This window comes from Homalodisca vitripennis, chromosome 5 (genome assembly GCF_021130785.1).
Source record: "Homalodisca vitripennis isolate AUS2020 chromosome 5, UT_GWSS_2.1, whole genome shotgun sequence".
In the NCBI taxonomy this organism is placed as follows: domain Eukaryota; kingdom Metazoa; phylum Arthropoda; class Insecta; order Hemiptera; family Cicadellidae; genus Homalodisca; species Homalodisca vitripennis.
In genome coordinates this window covers 102,686,166-102,714,075 of record NC_060211.1, presented here as the reverse complement: position 1 = coordinate 102,714,075, position 27,910 = coordinate 102,686,166, and the positions used below count along the sequence as shown (strand labels likewise).

General features: G+C 33.1%; 1 protein-coding gene across 1 annotated transcript; it reads left to right on the top strand.

The window, feature by feature from the left end:
- The first annotated feature begins 288 nt into the window (after positions 1–288).
- LOC124362594 (chromatin assembly factor 1 p55 subunit) lies at positions 289–26,284 on the top strand. The gene is made up of 10 exons (XM_046817240.1): positions 289–541; positions 10,196–10,343; positions 12,403–12,548; positions 13,965–14,169; positions 14,932–15,109; positions 21,122–21,316; positions 22,127–22,204; positions 22,395–22,529; positions 23,394–23,492; positions 25,954–26,284. The coding sequence occupies exons 1-10, from the start codon at positions 523–525 to the stop codon at positions 26,032–26,034; spliced, it is 1,284 nt and encodes a 427-aa protein (XP_046673196.1). The 5' UTR covers positions 289–522; the 3' UTR covers positions 26,035–26,284.
- The last annotated feature ends 1,626 nt before the right edge of the window (positions 26,285–27,910 follow it).

Below are 27,910 nucleotides of genomic sequence, written 5' to 3'. Positions count from 1 at the left end.
AGAGCCACAAGACGTTGTTTAAGTCAGTAGTTTGGTTTTTAACCACAAAACTATTATACTGAAACTTCTAGAGTTATAAGCAAACGTTGTTTTCATTTTTTAAATACACTATATGAATTAAATTAAATAAACCAACAAAGTAATTAAACGTTGCATTTGCCATTCTTATTTGTGTAATTTTGTATATTGCATTTTCGGCAAAGTAAGATTTGGTTTTAAGATACACCATGGCAACACTGGTGGGAAACTTGTAGATTATACAACACTATTGCCGTATGCCGTTGTTACCGCAAACCCGCGAACAATCATCAAACTAACGCTGTGGCTGTAGTGCCGAGTGCCGCCACTTCGCCATTTTATCGTTTCTTTCTTGAACTTGAATGAAACTAATCAATGTCGTTTAAGAACCGGGTTTAATTACTGTAGTCATTCTGACGTCTATAAATATTTCTTAATCCTAATACACAGACGTTGGCTGTAGTTGTATTAGTGTAAAACAGAATCAAGACTAACATTTCAAAAATGGGAGATAAAGATGGAGGTAAGTTAGGATTAGCCATGTCTTAGTAGATCATTGTGATTATTTTGTAAATTAATGTTGTTTTGTACTTACTAGATGTTTTATATTTGTAACTGGATATCTCATACAATTTATATGAATTTGATATGGAACTTTGTACTCATGATATTACAATCCACAACACAGGAAAGTGCCGGCAACCTGATGAATTAGGATATGCCAAAAATACTAGAAAGTAATTTTCTTTGGTAATTACGTTCTAGAAGAAAATAATTCAGGATAAATAGACTCTGATACTGCTTTAACAGTGAATTACTAACCCATCATAAATTTCATGATAAGCCATTTGCAAAAATGTAACAATAGGGATAGGCTATTTACTCTGCCTTCAAGACTTTCACCAATCACAGTATACTAACTTCCTTCACCAGGCTCTACACCTCATTACCGTTCTGAGAGCAGTTTAGGTGATTATTTACTTAAGCGACTTCACACTATTTGCCAGAATTTCAAATTCAAATAAATGTATAGGATACTATTACAATAGATATAAAAAGGAGGAAAGCCCAGATAACAACGGAAATGCCCCTGGCCATCGATAATATGTTTGAACATGTAGGTTATATCTCAAATGGTCAACAATCTAGGAGACCGGGGGAATTGGGATTTCTGGGTAGGGGGGGGGGGATAACAAGTAAATTCATGCTCAGATCATTTGAGAAAGGCTAAACCAAATAGTGTGGGCTTCGGTGGCGCCCTCACCCTGTACTGCTGGCAAAAATAGAAAACCACATTCTCTAAGTACTACCTGAATTCGATCTCAGATCATGTGAGAGCCCCTTTCCGCCGTACAAAAAAATCGTTAATCCTAATCTGACGTTGGGAAAACAACCAGCCAACACAAAAATTAAAGTAGCCTAATAAAATTCCAAACAATTAAAATAAGAAACAAATAAAGATAATGGCGTCTTACAAAATATTAAATCAAGAGGGGGGATACAGCTCTCTGCTGCTTTGTGAAAATTAAGAAGCCGATCCAGCAGTCCATAACGTTGCTAAAAAGATTTATAATATAATCAAAAACAATAAAAAAGAAACAACCCTAGAACTGTTAATCGACATAATTATGTCGGTTAATGCCGCTTTTGTGGTGTTAACCGTCAAAATTTTGTCGATCAAACATTCCCTCGTATAATTACTTTTTATAATATACTCCGGTAACGTATCGATATAATTCATGCACCATTGGATTCGGGAAGAAAAATGCTAAGGAACAGATGAGTTTTATTCCTCTTTGTATTATGGTTATGACGTAGCAAGCTTGTTATTTTGAACGTAAAAGAAAACGCGACGCCGTTTGTTGTGACCGCCATATTGCCGCTGCCGTTCTGTATCACTTTCGTGCCGAGCTGTGGATGTTTGTAAGTTTTAATAGTTTTTACGCGTGTTTTAGTGTCATATTTAATGTGTAGTGAGTTGTTTGATGTCGTAGTAGTGTAAACATATATATTTTAGAACAAATCAATTTCTATTTACTGAAATATGTTTGAGAAATTACCGGCTTTGTGTAGGCTATGGCAAAATGACTTGGCTAAAATTCATTTCACATAGTTTGTTATTGTTATCACTTACTAAAAGTTATTCTTAGCATTCTTTTAGCTCTGAAGTAACTATTTATTTTTGGTAAATAGATAGTTTTCACAATAATATATATATATTGCCTGTAATTTCTTTGGTTATATATAAATAAAACTGTTTGGGTTATTCTATATTTTTTCAATATCTTTAGTTATATTTATAGTTTTTCTAACTACATAATATTTCCTATTACTTATAAACCATAAATTTATAAATTTTGATATAGTACAAGCTTTAGCAACTATTTTATATTTTGCTGAATGAAAATTTTTCGCAAAATTTTTGAATAATGGCAAAATTGAACTTTTTTACTTTTCAAAAAATAATTTATGGTAATTATTTCATTACTACTGTATATTCTATTTTATTCTAAGTAATAAAATATGCAAAAATAACATGTATTCATAGGTAAATGTATTAGCAAAACTTGTTTTACCAAAGTCTTACGTGTACACCCGATTTTCAGAATTTATACGCATCGCTGCTTTTTGTTCTATAGCTTTATGATGCTTTCATAAATGTGTATAATGTTTATATTTTTCTGAAACTAGATAAAATTTGACACAGAATGGCTATCTCACTTATAAATATTTCTCACTATAACTTCATTTGCTAGGTATGGTCCCCCCCAAATTTAAGAAATATTTTTCGTAAATTTTATATTTGATTAAAAAAAGTGTTTATTAGAAAATTTTTGATGGTTAATTTTACAATATAGTGCAATTCTACGTTTAATTCTGAACACAAAAAATATATACTCTTATTTATATTGCTTTTATTTTATATTTTTAATAATTTTTTTAAAAAGACCTTGCGCGAAGCTCCAAAACAGCCCGACACTACAGGATGAAATGACCGCCAGTTCTAGGGTTAAGGAATATTCAATGATGAGCAGGATATAACTTGGCAGCTACTATGAAAAAGTGATGAAGCTGTTCCAGCGGTTCTTAGCATTGTTTGAATTGGAATTCGGCAGGATATCCAATAAAATGTCCTTTCCGGATGCCGTCCTGGGAATGGTAACCTTTACTTTTCTCCAAATCCGCTCAAACGTGTTGGTTGGCACCAGTGCGTGAGTCTTTGAAGTTTACCGAATGATTGTACTGCAAATGTCTGTACCCCTCTTGAGACTTACAATCGTAGACCTCCAGCAGTCATTTATTGTTGTCCCAGGAAGATCCAATCCTTGATAATTACCAGCAATGTTGTAGTCTCTTGATTCCACAGGAAAAGGAAGGATTTCTTTGTAGAAGAATCGATACCTCCAAAAACCCAATGTCCCTTGATGTGATGCCCTCAGTTATACTTCCAACATGTGATGGATAAACACTTCTCTACTAAATGAATACCAAACGACCACTATCCTACTGCTTATAAATTTAATTCTCTTTGTATCGGGCTCTGTGGGGGGGGGGGTGCATGATGGAAGAGCATACTACATAAAAAAAAATATGTCTAATAATGACCATCAGTCCAGATACGTTATAGGTACACTGCTTTTTCTTTGATTTGGAAAAAACAACGCCTAAAACAACGAAATAGTGCATCCTTAGCTAGAGTGCAATGGCAGACATATCTATCACACAATGAAGATCCGTTCAAAACTCTGTGTTCCACAAAAATTAACCCTTTGCGATCGGTCGACGACTATAGGTCGACGGCGGCAGTTTCGCTGAACGCTTGCATGTCGAAACAGAAATTAAATACGACCAGAGGACAGTCGAAGCAATTTTTATTGAGACCTCAAAGGGTTAAAGAACTTGGGAATGTTCATTGCACTGCTGTCACACCAACGTAAGTGAACACCCTACACTTGTTGATCACTAAATCACTCGTCAAAGTTAATTCCATTGTTTTGACCAAGCCCCAAAAACGTAACTGCACTTGAATGGCGACGTGCAAACACAACGCAAGTCTTTATTTTGGAATGTACCACGGAAAAAGTCTGACGAATCACGAAGCTGCAAAAACTAATTAATAACGAGGTGAGCAACGTAGATGCACATTGGTAGAAAATGTTGCAAAAATGTCTAGAAACAGAGGAGAGGACAGAGGTAGAAATTATTGTAAAAATGCTTGGACTTCTATAATTTTTTCTACTTTGTTGGCCTGTTTCTTCAACTTTGTTGGCTTGTGTTGGTGCTGATTAACCCCTCCACCTCTTTCCTACCCCTCCTTAGTTTGTTATCTCCCCCATCCAGAAACCCTGATTTCCCCCCCAGTCCCCTAGATTGGTGGACTATATGAGAAATAACCCAAAATGTCTGACATAAAAATTTAAACAGATTATCAGTTATTATGCAATTATGGATCACAATTGCCTTTCTGGGTATGAAAACATACTATTTTAAGAAATTGGTGAAAGTGATTTCAGATCGTTATAGCTGACGTGACTAAAGTAAATAGCAACCACAGTTTAGTTCAGTCTCTGTGCTTTTTCAAAAAGAAACTTTAGGAAGTGGTGAGCTTACAAAAATTATGATTTTTCGGAAGAGCCAAAGGTAAATGTTAACATTAGAATAAGTGCTTTTTTCAAAATGAATGCTTAAAAATTAAATTAAAAAAGCAATTGAATTTTGGAAAGGTGAAGTAAAAGTTTTTATCTTATAAAAGGCACTAGTAGGCTGCATTTGTTTTATTGTAAAAGGCACTAGTAGTTACACATGCTAACAGTAATGCCTGCCGTAGCCCGCCCTGATGGTGACACACAAGAAAGTACTGTAGTCAAAAGGCTGATCACTAATGCTTAGCTAAAAGTATTACAAACTCACCTAACCATATTATTCTACATAGCATGGCAATAATTGTAGAAGGACACAAAAAATTTAAATTCATATTATGAAGTAAAATAAAACAACATAATGTCTTTTCTGTCCTTTCTTATTCAGTAATAAATAGTATACTAGTGCACTCACTACACTAACTTTTACATTGAAAATACAGAATAACATCACTCATTAGCACCAAATAGGAAATAAATAACTTTCTGTAAATGAGAACACAACTAAATCTAATAATTAGGAATAGGTTGCTGTGTTCAATATGACAAAAAAAGTACAGAACAACTCTCCAACACCACAATCGATGCTTCAACAAGCTTTTGAAGAACATTCACTGAGCAAAACTCAGGTTTTTTAGTGGTACGCTCGTTTCTAGGCTGGCAGAACTTCAATTGAAGATATGTTCAGGACAGGCATTCCACGAGCAAAACAAATGAAATTGTTGAACAAATTCAGCACCTCATTCGTAAAGACCATCGTCGGATAATAAATAACTTATGTAGTAGTGTCGGTATTAGCTATGGAAGCTATCAAGAAATGTTCACCGAAAATCTTGGCATTTATCAAGTTGATCAGAAAGAGCGATGTGTATTCAGTGAATTCAAAGATACTTCTGAAAGTGATCCCACATTCATATTTAGGATCATAACTGGTGATTAAAATTGGTTTTATGGTTATGATCCAGAAACAAAACTGTAGCCTAGTGTGAAAGCCTGTTGCTTGAATATATTAATCATCACAAAAATCATTACATAAAGAACGACAACAAAACACAAAGTGAAGACATAACCTAATCTTTCACAATAACGAAACTCTGTACTAATAACTCAGCTCCTATTGCGGTAGAGGCTACTGGCACACCAGCTTGTACAATTTTGTAAAAAAAAAATTGTGAGTACAGTCCGAAAACTTTCTGATCCCACCTTGTGTACTATTTCAAAAAATTGTTAAAAGTTGTTTTATACATTTTGGTACTTAGTATTATTCGGAAGCTACTATTTTTTAAGAATATTTCTTACCAAGGACCTAAAAACACTGCAGGCCATTCTGTCCCTATCTACCACTTGTTATTACACAATATAAGTTTATATTAGGTTATAAATATGTTACTAGTAGTACAAAAGTTAAAGATAACCTTTATGAGCTCTCACACGGTATGAGCTTAAATTTGGGTACTATCTTTTTCTTTTTTTCTCCAGAAGTGCGGGGTGCAAGACACCACTGAAGCCCACACTGATAGCCATGGGAATTTCTGGTCAGTACTTCACGATCTCAGATCACGTCCCCGATTGTCTAACTTATGCGACATCAGATCATGTTGGACGATCTGGCAAAGATCTAAGAGAAAGTGTACAAAGACTAAAACAAAAATATCCCTCAATATAGTACCTAAATTCTATCTCGGATCACGTGAATGTTCGTTAAAATTTTATATTTATAATTTACACATAGGCCTAATAACAAATAGTAGATAGGAACATCGCTTTCTTTTGGGAGGCAGAAAAGAAGAACCAATGGTCACAATGACATGTAATTTTCACAGTAAGTCAAATAAAGGCATAAACAATTACAAAATTGTAATAACATATCAAACATTTATAAAAGAAAATACAAAATATGCGTAACTATTTATAACTTTTTTTAGAAGCAATGATTTAATTGCATTCAAGAAACTTTGTTTCACAGTCCTCCAACAGCTTTCGACTGTCTCTTATTGTCTATAAAAGACAATATGTTTATTATATATAAAAGTGTTTAAATTTTATATGGTCTGATCAACATCCAATGCTTGAGAGCTAAAATATAATACAAACTCACATAGACCATGTTTTCGTTTGATTTTTTAACATTCTGCATGCCTAACGACAATATATCTCAAGATGGGAATCATTGTCAGCGACAAGTGGATTGTATACGAAAAGGCTATACGAATTTCATGCTACTGAGTAGCTTTGATGACTTTGTATTTATCTTAGATTTATATTTAATCTACTCATAGTTTGTGCCTTTAAATTATAAACTTGTCAGTTTTTATTCTTTATATCAACTGCATCTGCCCTAATTTAACACAACAATAATATAATTTACAAGCAAAAAATGGACACAATATATCAAACAAAGAGAAATGTTACAATGATACATGCAATGTTTGAATACAGCAACTACAATAATAATAGCTATAATACTCATGCAATATACAATGACATTTTATTTATAATACACTAGTAATAAATATAAACTATAAAAATATTAACAAGGATAGACATTACAAAATACAAAGCATGCATTTGCAACAGCAACAAAACATTGACAGCTGAAAATATTAATAAATTATAAACAAATTGCAAAATGGTTAGTTTTGCAATAAACTATGAAATTATATATATTAAATGTAAAAAGTTTTTACTCTTATTTAACTTAAATCATCTTTGGCTATAATATAGAGATTTACTTATTGTATATAGTGGCTTTAGTAGATGACTTTGGCCATAGGTAAATAAATATAATTACCACTCTAATTAGTGTATCCTCTACGTTGATGCTTAAGCTCCTAAACAGCACAGCATCATTTACTATTGACAACTAAAATACTGTACATTGTTAATGTAATTTCTGGAAGCAAATGTATTAATCCCTTACTCTTAATGGTTTTTAATTCCTCTGCTCCTTCATCATATGTTCAGTCTAAAATAACATTCTGACTTACAAACGTATGCATAGGCCTCAACTTGCTTATTTATTGTGTTTGGGTTCTGAATTTGTTGTATTTTTATTAAGATACATATTGGGCTACAAATAAATTGATACTGCACTAAAAACATAATGATTATTATATTTAACATGGCATGGTAAACAATTTTCAAAACATTCCACAGAATGAAAATCATCTGTGTTTTTCTCTAAGCCTACATTACTTTTAGTACCTGACAATTTTTATATTACTATCCTCGTTGCTAGATAATTATGATATCACTTATTCTATAAAAATGCACTGTAACTTCAGAATCTTATATAAAAGCTTTGTGAATAATAAAAGAAGATTAGGATATTGAATGTTTTTTAGTTGTAGAATCGCAGAAATATAAATACTGTATCAATAACCTACTTTGCTATTCATATGAGTAATCTCCATTACTATCTTAAAATTACGATTACTTGTTATTTTTTAATATTACCGTTAAAAAAATTACTGAAATGTTTAAGGAAACCTACTCTTTAATTTTTTATTACAAATAAATTGTTAAACATTTTTATTTTTACCAAAATTCATCTCATGGTATTCTCCATTAATTTAGAATAGCTGATAGAAATATCTGGTATGGATATTGCATCGTCGAAGTATGTACAAATATAAACAGAATAATGAACACTAACACTGTATTAAATCACTGTTGTTTTGCTGCTATCCATTACTAGTTTCCAAAATCACATGCTGTACGATTACATCACCTTTTGTAAATATTGCAAACCCTGTAGTAAACTGACTATATAACTGATAATTCCATGGTGGACATTATGGAACAAGGTAGTGGAAAGGCCAAAATCACAATTTCAGGTGAAATCTAACATACAAGTTGCAAGATTTAAAGAAAAAAGGTTCTGACCATCAGTTTAATCTAAGTTGAAGTCAATTATATTTATATTTCTGGAGAAATTCAGTAGTTCTCTATTGTCATTTGTCAATTTGCTACCTGTTGTTCTTTTCATTCTTGTCAATCTGTTAGTACAAGAATTGATAGGAGGAGATATGTCATAGTGTGTTCAGATCAATAATAGCTTGACAATCAATGCCACATGTTTCGATATAAAATTTTATGACTTGATTCAAGCTTGACCTTGAAGCTTCTAATGATTTGAACACTACTATAGTATGAGAAGTAGTAGAAAAGGCTATGCATATTATAACGGTTGTTTGATTGATTATAAAGGTTGTAATTTTCAAGTCGAAGTATGTTTAAAATTTAACATTATGTGAATATGTCTTGACTTTTTAGTTTTGAATAAGGATTGTAGTTAGATGTGAACTGGAGTTGTGAGCTATAGGCCTACTTCAACATTATTACTAAGTTTTAGAATATGAAGAGAACCACTTTGTGCTGAGTAACATTTCAATATGCATCCCATGATCTGTTTTTTGTTGTAAGTCACTTTTATATTTATTGTTACATATTGTAAATCAGCTTTTTGTGCCGTTTTCTGATGTACATTAAATTGACATTATTAAGAGATAAATAAAGGCAGTTGTTATACAATTAACTACAATGTATGTTATTATGCAGACTTGCTTGGACCAGTTTTAATTGGCAATATGGGACAACAATTTTAAGAAACTTGAAATTAATGTGAACAAATCTAAACAAAATTTTGTAAATGTAGTTTGTTCATATGTATGTATTACTTACTGGCAAATCATCTTGTAAGTAACTAAAAATGAACTAATGTTAATAAGAAAAATAGTTCACCATTAGTTTATTGGTAAATACAGGTTTATTGTAAGCCAATAGAAAGTGGTGGGCCTACTAGTAATGCTCCGTATAAGAAAATTAGTTCTACTTTCAATATCGAAAAATCGTTACTATTTTTATCAATATCCCAACCATACTTTTATGTGGAATGGAACTCTGGTAGATAATTTCGCTGATGCCGGTTGATATGCAGGCCTATAAAGATAATTATAAATTATTCCAATATATAAATGAATAATTTCCAATTAAAAACATTTAGAATAATGTTTGAGCCTGTTTTATACTGATGAGCTATACGATACTGACAAGATATAAAGCAATTAATGGATGGGTCATTCCATTGGAAATCATCCAAAATAGTTTGTTCTCCAATACAAATTAATAACAAAATTGTCTTTTTCTGAAAGTTCTACATTTTTAACTAAATGAAGGAGACATGTCAACAAAAGCCATGTTGGATCCTGATTTCGGTTATCATTCTATATAATAATCTTAGTCATGTTTGCTAATACAAAGTAGCTAAATTATATCTGAATATTTAACAAATCAATCTGTACTTCTACCACATAGTGTTCACTAGAATCATTTTTTGGTACACATTGTACCATGCATGGATTCTATATAAGACAGAAGGTAGGCTACACATTCTAAATAATTTAAACCACACATTTAAATTTTAAACTCGCTTTAATGTTATTATTTATAAACTATAGATTTGTGTGCAATTAAGTGTATAATTTGAATATGTTAACTATTATATTTTTTTAACAAGTAGTGTCTATAATTTTCAGAGACGTTTGATGATGCAGTTGAAGAGAGAGTGATCAATGAAGAGTATAAGATATGGAAGAAGAACACACCATTCTTGTACGACCTCGTGATGACCCATGCTCTTGAATGGCCTTCCCTTACTGCTCAGTGGCTGCCTGATGTAACCAGGTGAGTAATGGCAACTACCATCTAATTTAACTATTATTAGGCCTTAAATGGATAATTGGCTAATAAATCCATTTTTATGGTAAGTAAAATTATAGTCAATTGGTACAAGTACCTTAAAAGTATTATATAAATGTAAAGCTTGTGGATAATTTTAATCATTTGAAAAGAAACTAGACTAGCTTTTGCAGCAGTTGCAGATTTCAGTAACTCAAGTAATCACATATGGTAGATATCCGTAACAACGGGAGATGGAGAGCTATACACAAATTCTTATTAATTAACAACATCACAATAAAAATATCGAACTCTTTTAAAGATTAGTATCAGTTTTATCTATGTCTATTGTGTATTGTAGTTTCCTATTCTGACATTTCCATTATATTTCAATTTTCACCTTTCATTCAGGTAAAAGTGACGTTGTTCAATAAATATTATATTCATTAATTAAAAGCTATATTTTCAGCTAAAAAAAAAAAATAACAGCTGACAAATCATTTTTCTTTTTTTTTTTCAAAAAATTATTACATGTTTTATGAGGTGCGATAAAATAAATATTACTCATCCTGTAATACATACACTTTTACTCTAATAGTGTCGGGAGACTACGTGAAACACCATTTGTTATTGGTCAATGAAAGTTGTATCTTCTGTCAATTTGAAGACTTTTTTTTAGTTTCAGTATGTAAAGTAGTTTACAACTCATACTTTTTTATTTATTGTTTATTGGCTACTGTTTTATACTTTTTTTTTTCGCAATGGACAATAAGTTGAGAAAAAAAACTAAGTTGAGTATGGAATGAGTTGAGTCTCATTGACTTAGTCTTAAAAGGATTAGTGCACTACTCTTCTGGAGGGATCCTCTGTCAAGATCCCATGAGGAGGAATAGCAGATACACTGTAACTCAGTCATGTCACATAGGAGAAGGGGAGGCAGCTCTGTTCTAGTTACAGCAGGCAGGAGATAACACTAATGTCCAGTCCAGCAACAGCCTCTAACACTAAGGGAGCTCCACCCATTTTAACAAACATCCTCCGCAGTACACTGGACTTATCGATCCACATTGTTTTGTTTGCTGTATCTATTATATGTTCAACTGGGAGTTATAAACAAATCTAAGGTTAATTTTGTCATCATCCTATCTGCTAATTTTCTCACATGTATTTAATCCTCTTAATGGTAAGTGCCTATATGACCAGCCTAACTTCACCTTATTTCCAAATGTATATTACAATATAAAACAATGTCTGAACTGCTTAGTATGTATACTAATATTGGTAAGTTAATTAACTGAAGTACAGTTTTTATACAGTTTACAATAAAATGGACAATATTTCAGATTACAGTCAATGTTTAAAGTGTTTACATTTAATGCTAGATGATGAGAAGTTGCATTATAGCTTCCATTACATAATTTTACCAAAAACTTCATATCATTTTTACTTTTATATTAAGTATTCATTCAGGAAACTTTTTTTCCTAAAACAAGCATAATTGGTATCCCTAGAAAGAATAATTCCTAATATTGGTTTGTGATTTCAACTACAACAAATAATACAGTTTTTTTTTTATTCAATAAGATTTATTTAAATAAGTTTCACTAATATTTTCATTTTGCATAATCCTGATGAATCGGTCATTTGTAAAATTACTGATTGTATCCAGACTTGTCATCTTGTTTGTTTGCATATTGGCATCAGGTGGGTGCAGTATTAAAGTAGATCTCCTGTTTCACTGGTGGATTTTAGGTTAGAATGTGTAACATTTTCTCACCCTCAAAATTGTCCACCAACAGCAGTGTAAAATATTCTTATTTTTATCAATTTAACCTTATTAGAATATCATCACATCAACAGGTGTTAAATCAAAAGTGCCAGTAATACATAATCTAATTATATAGGCCATCCACACCAAGACTAAAATATTTTAAGACTTCAATTGTGTTAACAATGTTTCAAACTAGTGTGAACCTGAAAACTTAAGATGACACTGGCCAAAATCTAAAATGTATAAACTATTACTTGTACCTGATGTAAACATTTTTACTTGTTTCTGTTGCAGGCCTGAAGGGAAGGATTACTCTGTTCATAGACTTATTCTAGGAACTCACACCTCTGATGAACAGAACCACCTATTGATTGCAAGTGTCCAGTTGCCCAATGAAGATGCTCAGTTTGATGCTTCTCATTATGACAATGAAAAAGGAGGTAGGCATGTGCTTTTAACATGTTTTTAATGTAACAACATATTTTTCTGACTTTTTCATCTAAATTATCCTTCTTTGTAGGTTACGTAATTTTACTTTACTCTTACTTTACAAAGTCTATTATTTATTGGTTAAAGGATACGTAAAAACTGATTTGTCGTTTACAAAAAAGTTATTGAACGAACAATGTTTACTCAGTTGTATTTTACGAGTGAGTTTTACCACTTCGAGTGTAAAGATGGCAGGCGGAATGTGTTTTAAGTGGTCAGAGCCTACAAAAACTAACGTTGTGACTGGCAGCAACTGTTATGATGTTGCCATCAACATTACATTGTAAAACCAAACAAATACTCTCATGCATTCTGACAGAATTTTGGAAGTTTTCCCGCTTCTTGCATTACAGGGAAATTACGATCAGTGATATGTACCGCTTACCGTGTAAGAAGGGTTAAGGCAAGTAGTAAAATGCATTACAATTACTAGTATGAAGCAAGTGCTCATATTGTAGATCTCTATGTTAGATTTTCTACTGTATCACTGTTTGTCATAATATGTGGAGATGGAGACCTAAAACAGATTAATAAGTGATGTGAAATTAAATCAGAAATAATTATTATCATCTTTATTTTGAGTACGATATATACATATTACTTACTTACTGCCGGGGCATAACAAATCTCAGTCGATTCTTTGCCTCGTCTATGAGCCTCTTCCACGCCACCCTGTCTTCCGCCAGATCCACAGACCCTCCACACCGGGTCACATCTTCGACCACTTGATCGCACCATCTTATCTTTGGCCACCATCTTATATACATATTACAAAATTAAAACTACAAACTATCAGTGAAAGAAAATGTCACTTGTAGTGTACAGCAGTGGGATTCATTAGTTGGCATTATACTGCCTTAATCAGTACAAAAGAGTCCTCCCTTATTATTGTGTCTATTGGTATTAGAAAATTGTCAGTATAAGAGCTCACTGACGTTTGCCATATGGTAGATCATAGAATCTAACATTTTATGTCTGCTTTATCATCTCATTCCATCACTAAAGAAAATCCATTAGCCTACATCGTAACGTTCTTCAGAAATCTATTAAGACATGTATTTAGCATATGTCTTCTTTTTTTATTTTACATATGACTGTAAGAATGGGTGTAAAGTTAGGCTAGTTTATTCTTACAGTTAATCGGCAACTAAATTATTTTAATCGAAAATGGGTAAACACATTGATATACTAATAAAATTAACTGTAATGTGTTAACACTGCAAACAGATCAGTGTTCCTTTATTTACATTTAGTCCTGGTTTCAAGCATGTTGTTATATCCGTATTCTGATTTGTTAGAGAAATATCACAAACAGGGTGTTCCTAAATAAGCTTTAAAACACTACTTAGCACTGAACTGTGTTCTAGAATTTGGCGGATTTGGTTCTGTGAGTGGGAAGATTGAAATAGAGATCAAAATCAACCACGAGGGAGAGGTGAACCGAGCTCGGTACATGCCTCAGAACCCCTGTGTCATCGCTACTAAGACGCCCTCCAGTGACGTGCTTGTGTTCGACTACACCAAACACCCGTCCAAGCCTGATCCTAGCGGAGAATGTCACCCAGATCTGAGGTAAATCCCATCATAACACATTTACATTTCTTTTATAATAGTTTTAAATTTTATTTGACTTGACTATACACCATAATTTACTAATATTGCCAATGCTGTTTTATAGAAAAATCTTGTGTTTTGTATTGGTCTGTGTTGTTTTTTACATTTTAGCTTATTTTGTGTGAGGTATTTCAATTTTTATTTTTATGCAAAGCAATATTATAAAATTCAGTAAAATGTTAAATTTTTAACATTTATGAATTAACCGTATAATATACTTCGTTGTAATGGTTATAAAATATACTTTTTTTTCTCGCCACTTCAGTCCTCATTTCAATCTATAAAAAAACCCTAAAACATACATTCCGCAAAATAGAGGAAGTTTGTGAAATCTTGTAGGGTACTCAACTAAAAGTGTACTGTGAACTAATCTTGCAGTGAACTTGTTTAATTACAACTTTGAACAAAACCTTGTACCTTTACGTCATTAGCTTTATTTGGATCTAATTGCATGCATAGATTTAATTATGTGCAATGAGATATAAGTTTGAGCAAGTTTCTTATTTTTTATGAAATGTTGATTTCTATAGATTCTATTGATGTATTAACAGATTTTTTTAATAGTGTTTAGAATAATCATTTTGAATTGCTCACTCTAATTTGCTTTATTGTAATTATTATAATTATGAATGTAAAATTATGTTAAAAGTATTCAAAAGTTCATATGGGAAAGGAGTATTACACAATTTAATTAAACTGTATCTTGTTAATATGTTGTAGATTGCGAGGTCACCAGAAAGAGGGGTATGGACTGTCATGGAACCCTAACTTGAATGGTTACTTGCTCAGCGCTTCTGATGATCACACGATCTGTCTGTGGGACATTAATGCTACACCAAAGGAAAATCGGATAATAGATGCCAAAACCATATTTACTGGCCATACAGCAGTCGTCGAGGTAAATTTACTTTGTTGATAAACAATATCGTAATTAAGAAGTAGGAGAAACTACTTGTGGTCACTAAACACAAGCTGTACTAATAACCATATTAACTTGTCTGCTTAGAATAAGCAATAAAAAAATGTAATCCATTTTTTTTATTCTTAGAGTGTTATTTAATTTTCAATTTGTGATTCAAACACATCCAATTCCTTTCAGTTTTCCTACTTTTTTGAGTGGTTATAACAAATTTTCAAAGTGCTCTTCAAACATTTTCTATAATTTATTATAGAATGTAAACAGTATAAGAAATAAAAAAAGCATTTGGAATTGTATTTTTTAAATAAAATATGTTGCAAAACTAAGTGTCCAAAAATAAAGAAGTAAATTGGTAAAAAATGTTAAACCGTTTTATAAGAATAACTCATGAATGTGTTATTTTAACCCTTTAAGGACCAGACCCTAAAATTGATGTTACCCAATACTGTAATACCTGCTGTGTGGACTAGCTCCAAAACTGCTCAGTTGTCAGTCATGCTGTTTTGAAGTGGTTCAAGATAAAAATCATAAAATATGTATTTGTTGGCCTATGATTATGTATTTGCTGTCAAAATGAACATTTTAAATCAGCCTAAGTAGGCAAGACTCCAAATTGTCCAAAAATAAAATGAAATGACAAGATTATTTAATTATTTTTTAGTTTACTGTGTTTTACTGGGAAAAAAACCAAAGAGTTTTTAAACTGTGGGTAACTAGTTTATTTTACAGAGAATATTGTTTTCTACACCAAATTTTAACTTATTTAGAATACAAATAATAAAATTATACGAAATTTATCATGTTGCTACAAAAGCAATAATGAAGTTGTTATTCAGAAATATCAGTACAGCATTGTAAATATAAAAATAATTGGAATTATACGAATTCTTACTTTATTTTACAATATAGTGAAATCAAAATAGGCATAAGTCAATAAAATGTACTGTTTACAATGGCATAAAGTAAAAAAAAATATGAATGAATGAATTGATTTTATTTCCCAAATATATGTACAATATTACAATCCAAACTTTACAATAAACTTCTAAAAAAATTTTATTACATTACCGAACGGAGTTTGAAATGAGAACAAAGAATAAATATCATAAGAAATAATCATCATAAAATAAACATCATAAAAATAACATCATGTATAAAACATTGTCCTCGGGAAATGAGCCTGCATGGGCTATGATGCCTGTGCGCAGACTCGAGTTGCTCACGCCTGAAGAAATAACGGACTGGATATACATTAAAAAAATGAATATAAAATATAATACAAAATAATACACTATTATATACCACATACACACGTGAATCTGGAATGAATATATTAAAAGGAAAAAACCGTGTAATTTTAATATGTACCTGTTTTAAAGAATTGAATATTATTAATTTTAAAAACATTTACATATTAGCAACAAGGGTAAATAAGCAGGGTCACCGCAGATTATAATTGGGTAGTGATAATGAATAATGATTGGATAGGAGTGGTGGCTGTTCACATGTCAAACTGTCCGCCCGTAGTTCGTAGACAACACTGCCTCGACCTCCTCAATAGACAATGGTAATATCCACTGGTTAACTTTCCTTTTAAAGATAATTGTAGAAATTTCATTGAAAAAACTAAAATTAGGAAACTGTTTACTTATATTAATAAAAAGCACGTGAGCTAGATAGTATGAGTTGGTGTTTGAATAAGATTTAGTTAATTGCAGTGGTAGAATTCCTGTTGATCTAGAATAACGTGTATTATGGGTGTGTTGAGTTCTTTCAAATAAATCATCTAAATTTTTATACATGTGTATTAAAAGAAATTTTATAAAAAGTAAAAGTAAAGTGTAGTAGTTATATATACACTATGTACAAACAATTTTCACTCGGAGCACTATTTACACACGTTTGCCAAAGCAAAGAGAATGGCAGCCCTCTTTACACCAACTGCAAATCTAGATTTTTTCGTGATGCTTGTAGTTTTGACCAGATGTTGAAGGTTGTGAAATAGGGTTATAGGTGGGATCTGCGTGCGAGTCATCATCAAATGGAATTTAAGAATTAGACGAATCTAGCTCCCTATCTATTTCCCTATCAAGTTCACTTGTTCTCATATGCCATTATCATCACAATTCACTCAAAAAGTATTGCTACGAAAGCAAACATTACTACCTCGAAAACACAACAACAAACGGACAGAACGTAAATACCTAGACAGCTGGCGGCAAGGCGAGCCACTACGCAGTACGCAGTGATCAGCTGACAGCGCTATTGTATTGCTGCTGTGTAATATTTTGTACTTCATTCAAAACAATATTTTTAATATCCTTAATACTTTTAACAAAGTGTATATGGTTTAAAGTATATAGTAAAATTATATTTTAAATTCTAACATTATTATATTACTTATTAAAATTACCGAAATTCCAGCCTGGAATATCGCCTGGTCCTATTAGCGTGATTTACGAACATTCAGAAATCGACCGTTTGGTCTTTTGAGCATACTTGTCAGACGTCCAAAAATCGACCGCTTGGGGTTAAAAGGGTTAATGCAGCTGTGTTATCATCTCATGAGTCTCAAAAGATCACTGTTTTATTAGTTACTTACCAATTGTAACATTTCTTTACTTATAAGCTTGAAATAGTTTAAAATTTAAGCTGTTTATATTATCTCTTTGTAAAAGTATTTGGCTTGGATTTGAGGGATTTTAAAAGCCCTTAAAAAATTTTAGTCAACTTGAGCAAATACAAATTTTGTAATAGAAAGCTGTTGTTCACTAATAGACTATTTGTAAATAGTCAATTCAATGGATTCGACAAATCGCTAGTGTTGTGTCTTCTCAAGATATCTTGAGCATTTCCGTTGACTTCATTCAGTATTTTCTAATAAAATACTTTGGAAATGTTAGTATTGAAATGAAATAAAAAGACCTGCTGTATTGAGAATCCTCAATGCCGCTATGTATTGAAGTATGTAGTTTTGGAATTGACCCAACCCTATATTTTATTATAATTAAGGTTGCTATGTAATGAGAGCCGTATTAGATATTTTATTTTGATAGTAATAGTTTGTGTTTCTGGGATCAACTGTGGTTTTGTGTAATCCATTAACACGTTAGCTGCCACGCCGACCCGATCGGGTCAGCACAGTTTGTCGCGGCAGAAACATCGGCCGACCCAATCGGGTCGGCGGCGGGATTTTACAGGACTTAAGTAAATCGATCTGTGACATTTATCAGTGGTCGTTAGCGACTATTTTAAGAGTCATACTATAAGAAAACAATAGTATAAATGTTATCGAATATTAGTTTTGTAGATAAAAAATTTGTATTCTACATAAATACTGTCTGATAATAGACCGATCGGGTCGGCACATTAAATTTTTTAGTTTGTACACTGTTATTTTGCTGAAATATGAATAAAATTTGAACCCAATTGTAATATTTTTTGCGGACCATAATAAATATAAAACTATATGTGTCAGAATATTTTTTTAATGTTATATGTTAAAAACTACTTTCACAAAGATCCTTCCTATTTATGTAAGTTCTTAAAACACTCTTTACAAAGAAATAGTTTTGCAGGACATTTTTCATAAAATGTAGTACCTAATCTTCTTGAGATTCTTGGTTGCTTTTCGGTCTCCAGTTCGTGAAGCTCTGGCATAACAAACTTTGCAGTTTTTCCGGGCTCTCCTCTTGTTCTTCCCCTCGCCTACAAATATTGCCGTTTCGGATAAGTGGTGATGTCCAACTTGTTTGACTGGCTCGAGTTGTCCATTTTGCAACCCTAGAAGTGCATACACAATTTTCTCCCTGAAGGTCTTAATGGAGTAGAGATGTTTGTTTTTACTTTGAGAGTTGACCCCCGCAGCATCCTTGTAGGCGAGCCAGGCATTGACGACCGCTGTACCCAGCAGGAACTCTTCTGCGACTTTATGATACCATCGCATAGATTTTCTGATGGCTGTAACGATGACATTTGGTCAGAAACATCAATTCCCATCTTCGCCTCGTTGTATTTGACGACCACAAGAGGTTTGAGATTGGGTTCGCCCTGTCTGGTTTTTTTCCCAGTGTCAACATAATTAGCAGGATGTTTGGTCGACATCATTTTCACTTCTCTTTTATCAAACCATTTGGTGTAAACAATACCACTTGGGTGTTCAAGACAGCTCATTTGACCCTTCTTCAGATTCAACTGGTCATCGGAATTACCAGGAATGGTTTTTTTGTGAGTGAACCAGGACCTGTTGCTGATTACACTTCCGACGAGGTGAGTGTTCCTTGCTAAAAGCATGTGGGCAAGATCGACAGAGGTGTAAAAATTATCGACATACAGGGTATGCCCTCTATCTAGATAATCTCTCATGAGATCCGTGACCACTGATGCCGCTAATGTCAGGTTATCTTCAGTTCCTGTCCTGGCGCCCATGTAAACTTTCATCTTGTATGTATAGCCAGTAGTGTCACATATTTTGAATACCTTAATCCCGTACTTGTGGGTTTTATTGGGTAGGTACTGGCGAAAAAGAAGTCTTCCTCTGAACGGGATCATGCTTTCGTCAATCACTACATCTTCACCAGGAGTTTTCTTCATCTTGAAAGAGTCGTTTAGACGATCGATAAGTGGAGATATTTTACCTAGACGGTCATCTTGTCTTATGTTCAAGTTATCATTAAAATGCCAGAATCTTGAAAGCGGTTTCTGCTCATTACTTTACCAGCAACAGAATTATTATGCAGCAAGTTTTTCGACCATTAGTCAGTCAGCCGTGGCATTGGCACTAGCCCCATCCATAATAAAAGGCCGAGAAATTTTTTCATTTCATTTGGATTAGTAGGCCGCCACTTGCGGAGTCTGCTACTACAATTCAATCTCAGTGTACTTAACACCTGAGCAGCATTCCGATTAGTTTCGTCTACCATAATTTGTATCAGATCATCAGATAAGTATTCATAAAAATATTCTTCTGGTTTCGCATTTTGGGGCAGGCCAAAAGCAAAGTTTGATGTTTCGTCAAAAACAATGTGTTTCTGTTTCACCTTCAAGCAGCTGCCATTTTTCAAGTTCATCTTTTTTCATTTGCAACCTTTCCTTCTTTGTTTTTAAACTTTTAAATTTTTCTCCTAAATTAACAGTGAAATCTTCTCTATCTATACCTTCAATATTTACAACTTCTCTTTCGACATTTTCAATATTTACATTTTCACTTTCACTCGATACAATCACATCTTCAATAACAGAATCAATCATTTCATCCGAAAAATCCATACTCTCTATAATACCAACTTCATTGTCATCGGATTCACTGCCTGGCACTGAGTCATCACTAGGGAGGAAGTCGGGGTCTTCGTCCATATCGTCCATCTCACTATTTACATTACTGCCCCAACCATCATCACTTACACCATCCATATTTGGGTCAAATTCACTAGAAGGGGCTTCGATTGCTCTTAATATGTCATCACTGTCTAGATCGTCACTCATGATTAACTAATCAAACTTCAGCAGAAAGAACAACAGCTCGAAGTAGACTGCGAAAAAGTGCCAAACTGACAATAGAAACATGAAAACAAACTCACGTTTGGCTAAAAGACGCGAAACAGCTGGCGGGATACTCGAGAGTCGTTGCGTAAGAACCGCTGACGTGCTACTAACCTCTCAAACAAAATATACGCCAGTATACACGGGCGACCGATCGGGTCGGCAAGTTTGTTTCTCAATCAATATTCGTTAAAAAATATTGATGCCAACCCGACCGGTCCAGAATTTTAAACGATTTATTTTAAAAGTTTTAAAGTATATCTTATTGTCATAGTGTATAATAAACACAACTAAAGTAAAAATATCTAAAAATAACTAACGGTTAAATTTGGCATTATGCCGAAAATTTGAAAATATGCCGCCGGCAGCTAACGTGTTAACCTACAGTTCGAACATATAGATATGTAAATGTAAGACAGTAGGCATATGTTAACATTCCAACTATTGCAGGACGTAGCCTGGCACCTGCTGCACGAGTCATTGTTTGGTTCAGTGGCAGATGACCAAAAATTGATGATCTGGGACACACGATCCAACAACACCAGCAAACCCTCGCACACAGTGGACGCCCACACCGCAGAAGTCAACTGTCTATCCTTCAACCCATACTCTGAGTTCATCCTGGCCACAGGCAGCGCTGATAAGGTCTGTAGCTGTCTACAATTCTGTAATAAACCACTAAACTAATAAATTATTTTAGTACTAAGCTATTAAATTACTTTTGCATTAAATAACAGGGTCTCCCTCCACCCAACCGTGATTAAGTAGTGAATTTTGTTTACTGTGACAAAAACCTTAAACAAGCCATGACTTTAACTTAAAAACTGAAAATCTCTACAAATTGTAGCGAGAATTGCACAAACCTATTCGCAGCGATCGGTCTTGGTTTGATTTAGTAGTGTACTTGATCAATGGAGTAGTGACCAATTGCAGCCAATCGCTGCATGCAGACACGATGATCACAAACAACCTTCATCACTAGTATATTGCAGCCCTAGCGACGTAGACAGTTTTAACGTATACAATTTTAAAGCCTTTGTAAAAATAATATAAAAACTAATATTTATTTTAGCAAAAAGTTAATATATCTAATAATGTGTATTACTACAAAACATTATTCATTTTGATGTCCTACATGGCTATATTGTTCAAAACTTAATCTACAAACACACTGTTGAACACACCGCCATTCCCATTTCAAGAGGAGTGTAGTATCCATTAGTAACGGCTATCGACCTGTAGCCCCTCTGAACCGTCTAATGCAATACTCCCACGTGTCTAATTACATTGTCACTGTCGGCTGCAATTGGCCAGCAGCTCATTCATGTGTACCGCTCCTATGGACCACAATAACAATTTGGAAATTCACAATCTAGGATTAAATGGCTTAGTTTTAATTCTCTTCTTGATTTAACAGTTTCTACACTATTGTAAAAATTTGCTTTTTTGTTACAGACTGTTGCTCTTTGGGATCTCAGAAATCTGAAATTGAAGTTACATTCCTTTGAATCGCACAAGGATGAAATATTCCAGGTAAATTTACTGTAGTTAAAAAATACACTTTTTATTTTTCAAACAATCTATTATGTACTTATTGTTAACTTTAACTACAAATAATTGGCTATATGTTAATAATGTGCAGAACTATGTGATATTATTGTGGTTGGTCACAGAAAATATTTCCTCCTGTTGGAATAGTTTATAAAATGAAAATGACTTACAGGTTCAGTGGTCCCCTCACAATGAGACCATCTTGGCATCCAGTGGCACAGATCGCAGACTGCACGTGTGGGACCTCAGCAAAATCGGCGAGGAGCAGTCTACAGAGGATGCAGAAGATGGCCCACCCGAGCTTCTGGTAAATCTTTGTTCAAGTGTAAAACAGCTCACTTTATTAAGAAAGTTCTAAATAGGTTTAGCTTATTTGTCCTGCACTAACATACTAACAGTTCTAAAAATACACTACTCTTCCCATTGATTCTGAGAGATAAATGACTGTAATGATACTAATAGACAATACATTATTTTATAACATTGATCCAAAGTTATACTAATAATAATAATTTAATAAATAAGTCATGTTGTAGAAAATTGTTATCATATCACAACTTCTGTATAGCCTAGTTGATATAAATAACTTTTTGTTAATATATTAAGTTGAATAGTATGAAAACATCTGATTTGATGACAACATGAATTACCTATTTTGCGTTATTGTGTCATTAAAAAATTCCTTTTAAGTTAATTCTATGTTCAATTTGGGAACAAGATGCTTATTGTGGTTTTTACTACATTTGAGGGAAACCCCTATAATTATAATACTATTAAATGTACTCGTAAAGTATATACTTCATAAAATATATTACTATTATGTGAAGTATTTTTATGAAGATAGGCTAGTTTTTACTTATATTTGGACACTTATTAAATTATTATAAACTTATTAATTATTTCAAAACTAAATAAAGCCCATACAATTGCTATTGCTATTTTTATTGGATTTTATTTGAATCATAGAAAATGTCTTAAAAAGTAATAAAAGAATTTCACTAATAGTCAATTATTATTTTATTGGATAATAAGCTGTAATATTTTCTATATTTGTATACAGCACCACCTCACTTACAGATAACTTAATACCAGGCTTCTACCTTATACATAGTGTAAATTTGTTTAAGGTTCAATTCACAAAGATTATTTAATTTAATTTGATTTTTTTCAGTTCATCCATGGTGGCCATACGGCAAAAATATCTGACTTTTCGTGGAACCCTAATGAACCTTGGGTTATTTGTTCAGTATCTGAGGATAATATAATGCAAGTAAGTAAAAATTTAAGTTTTTGTTATTTAACAGTTATCACTAATTTTGATTTTAGAATTGCAGTTTATTAACTTCTAGCCATATTCTATATTTAGCAATCGGCTGATCATATAGCTTGAAAATGTTATTGTTTATGAGAAATAACATATAGAATGATCAAACTGCTCATGACTTCTTTGGGTGTCAATACTTGCTTAGTTACAGAACAGAGTAAATATAATTATTTCACACACATTGTTATGTTTTACTACAGAGTTACCATTCTAGTAGTGTTACAATATAACTATATTGTGTTGAGTGATAATCCTCCTCAGTTGATTACATAATAGTTTTTATTTTGAATTCCTCTTTGGCTAACCACATCCATCAAATCAACAACAATATGTCTGACATTGTAGAAGTAATAAATTGTGTGGCTGAGGGTTCAGTAGTAGGCTTCTTTCTTTTCCTTAGTTGTAATAAATTAATGACTTGCTATATACTGTATGTTGTACGAGGTGTGTCCAAAAAGTATCCGACCTTGACTTCTGGCATGAACTGACGTTACTCGGCGGCAACGGCAATCTGGTCCCCTTCAAAGTACTCCCCTCCACAAGCCATTACCTTATTCCAACGCTCCTCACACTTCCAGAAACACTTCCTAAATTCATTTTGCGGAATGGCTAACAGGTCCTTCGTCGCATTTTGTTTTATTTGTTCTACATCGTCAAATCTTTTTCCTTTCAAAAGAATTTTTAATTTCAGAAGTAGCCAGAAGTCACAAGGAGCTATGTCAGGACTGTAGGGAGGCTGTCGTAGTGGGTTGATGTTGTGTTTGACCAAAAAAACGCTGAATAAGATTTGAGGAATGAGCTGGTGCGTTGTCGTGGTGCAGGATCCAGTCACGGCTTGTCCACAGTTCAGGTTGTTTCCTTCGCACTGCATCTCGTAGCCGCCTTAGAACCTCAAGATAATACTCCTTATTTACTGTCTGGGCTCTTGGAGCATATTCGTGATGAACAACGCCGTCCTGGTCAAAAAAAACTGTCAGCATTGTCTTAACATTGCTTCGACTTTGTCTTGCTTTTTTCGGCCATTGCTCTTGAGTTTTCCACTGTGAATATTGAGCCTTTGTTTTAGGGTCATAGCCATAAACCCATGACTCATCACCAGTAATAACTTTTTTAAATAGCCCTGGGTCACTTTTTATCAAATCCTGATTGTCCTGTGCGATTTCAAGTTGACAGTTCTTGACTGGTCTTCTGTCAGCAGCCGAGGAACAAATTTTGCCGAAACACGGTTCATTTTTAAATATTCCGTGTAAAATGTTACAAACTGACGATTTTGGTATTCCTAAATATTCTTCCAGCTCTCGGACAGTCAATCGACGGTTTTCATTACTTGCTGCACGAACACGTTCAACATTTTCAGCGTTTCTGGCTGTTGAAGGCTTGCCAGATCAATCATCACTCTCCGCTGATATGCGGCCATTTATAAACCGCCTAAACCACACTTTTTATTTGTGTATCGCCCATAGACACATCACCATAAACTTTCCCTATCATAGTAATCGTCTCTGATGCTAAATGGTTGTTTTTTACAAAATTTAATGCAAATGCGCTGCTCAACACGTTTAGTCATATTGTACTGTATGGAACAGAGCGCTGTGACTCACTGAGTGACCTGATCGTATTCAATGCCTAATATGGGAAGGAGTAGGCTTGCCCCTCCCCTCCAATAACCGGTTCGAGCCGGTCAGTTACGCCGCGGCCGCCTACTGGTCAGCGGTCAGATACTTTTTAGACAGACATCGTAAATCACATTTGCTGATGACACAACCTAAGTCAGTTCAATTGAAATTGTCAACCAGTTCACATCTGAATTAAGTAGTGTTTTAGAGGAAGCTTCACAGTGTTTAAAGCTGGGTCTTTGCATCCATATAGCTGAATTTTGTTGTTGAGGTATATGTAGCTGCAATACATACCTTTGCTGTATAGCCAAGAAACGTCTGGTTCTTCTGTATCTATGTAAAGTAACCTTTTGATTTTTATCAAATGCCAATAATAATCCATTTTTTTATAATTCAGGTGTTGTTGCATAGCACAGCTGTAATATTGTACAACTGCCTTAATTTATTTTATATAATTGGGATTTTACAGTTAAAAATAGTTGATGTGAGCTTTTAATTAACATTTAATTTTCAAATGTTAGCGTGTGATTTGTTTTGTCCTATATGATGCCATGTCTAATGTACTTTTTAATTTAATTATTACGGGATAGTATATATTTATAGTACTTTAAATTAGATTATAAAATTGACCACTTCAATTACATTATAAAATTGACCTTTTTCAAATTGATTACAAGCTTGTTAATTGTGTGTGACCTTATGAGTGATATTTTCAGTTTGTTTGGTGATTTCTATGCATGTAAAAATGTACAGAAAATAAAAGATTGATTATGAATCTGTGTTTGTTACAGGTGTGGCAAATGGCTGAGAACATCTACAATGATGAAGAGCCAGAGACTCCTGCTTCTGACCTCGAGGCAGGAGCTTCATAACTGTGTCCTCTCTTCCATTAATTTTATGTACACGTGTTTGTTCTTACTATAATAAATATATAGAATAAAGTTCCATGTAACAGTTATAATCATGTATATTTTCACTTCTCCATGTAAACTACAAAAAGTCTTAAACTTTTATAATTTTCCAGATTTTATCCTCAAATTTGATGTTATTGAGTTTTGTAATGTTTAATACAATATTACTATTGTTTATAAAGAAAGAATAAAATATTTTTCAAAGCTTTGAGATTATGAAGTTTTTGTTAGCCTCATTTAAGCAAATAATGTAACCAACTGTCATGTCTCTCTTATCCGGAGGTTAATGAACCGCATTTTGGATAAACCATAGTTTCTTAATATTTGGGAAAATGTTTAGAAATCCTGAAAATGGTTTATTGGAGTTGGTAAGTAATATAAAAATGAAGCTTTCATAGGATGAATGCCTGGTGTAAAAGCTGGTGTTTCTGGTTCTTCTTCTCACTCAGACTATTCAAGTTAATTATATCAGATAATTCAGCTGAAATAGTGTTTGGTGTGAAGATTCAGTCTTTTCATTGGTCAGTCAGGGATTCATAACATAGTTTATTGTTTCATATTTCAAAAACCAAAAATATCATATGACATACAACTTGCTTGAAGTCCAAAAGTAAAATGCTTAAATCTGAATTAAGTTTCTGTTTATTCAAATTTATATTTATTCCATGCCCCTGTGAAGTGCTGTACTATTCAATAGGATTCATCCACCCCCTCAAGGCCACATCTTAGTTATACCACTGGTGTATTATCAATAGGTCTTTTAATATTGAAAATTCTTTCAAATCAAAATATTAAACTGATTATACTCTTGAAAGAATCATAATGAGAAGCTTTATTCCGCTTTAAATATAAATAGTGGTTTCAATAAATTTATAAATATATTTGGTTGAGCATTATAAAAGCCTATTACGAGGGGCTGAGAATATGTAGTTTCTGTCCATCCGCATAATATCTCACCCAACTGACCTATGAACTTAAATGTCACATGCAGTCTCATTTCCATACAGGTAACGCTGTTTGATGATGGTGCATGTCACTCCATTGGATTTGGCTGAGCATTAGGCTATATATTGGTCTTATGTGTAACAATGATAGCAGTGAGAAAATAGAAAAAATAAATTTGTTAACAAGCTGTGTACAATCATGAGGTTTTGACATGTGACATATGAACACTTGTAGATTGTTCATCCAGTAAAACTAAAAATAACAGATTGAAAAGTCAATGTTAAAACTCGGTCATAAGATTTGCTTTTAATGCACTCTTATGTTGTAGTACCCTCCCTAACTCAATGGAAATTTTATTATTTAACCACTTCTATGAAAGCTAACTTGACACGTTCACTGCTGTCTCTGATTGAAGACACGCAAAACTTTGCCGGATCCTGCCATCACCTATCAGAGGCCTTTAGCCATTTTTTTTTTATACGCTAAAGTTTTTAACACACCTAATGAGTTTCAATATATATTTCTTAATAGTGAAAACGCGTTAGTGAACAAAAATGTGAATTTATCATATGGCAAAAAAATCTTGAGAAAAATTTCATCTGCAGTCTTCAATTTGCATGACACTTCATTTCTACATAGACAGAAATAAATTCTGTAATGGTATATTTCTAACCATAGAATTTGTCTGAGCGTCATTGAAGCCTATCACTCGGTAGGTTGACAAAACTTTTTTTATTGGCCGGGAGATATAAAAATCTTTTCTGTCTATCTGTCCACAGGATCTCTCGAGAATGAAATGAGCTATAGACTTCAAATTTTGTGCGCAACCTCAGTAAAGCTTGTTACGCGACACATGTGGCATATTCCTACCTTGTAAATAATGATAGTTAGG

Excerpts from the sequence above, each read along its gene's own strand:
- LOC124362594 (XM_046817240.1), top strand. Across the intron at positions 22,205-22,394 it reads ACAAGGATGAAATATTCCAG|GTTCAGTGGTCCCCTCACAA; the intron begins GTAAATTTACTG and ends AATGACTTACAG. Across the intron at positions 22,530-23,393 it reads ATGGCCCACCCGAGCTTCTG|TTCATCCATGGTGGCCATAC; the intron begins GTAAATCTTTGT and ends GATTTTTTTCAG.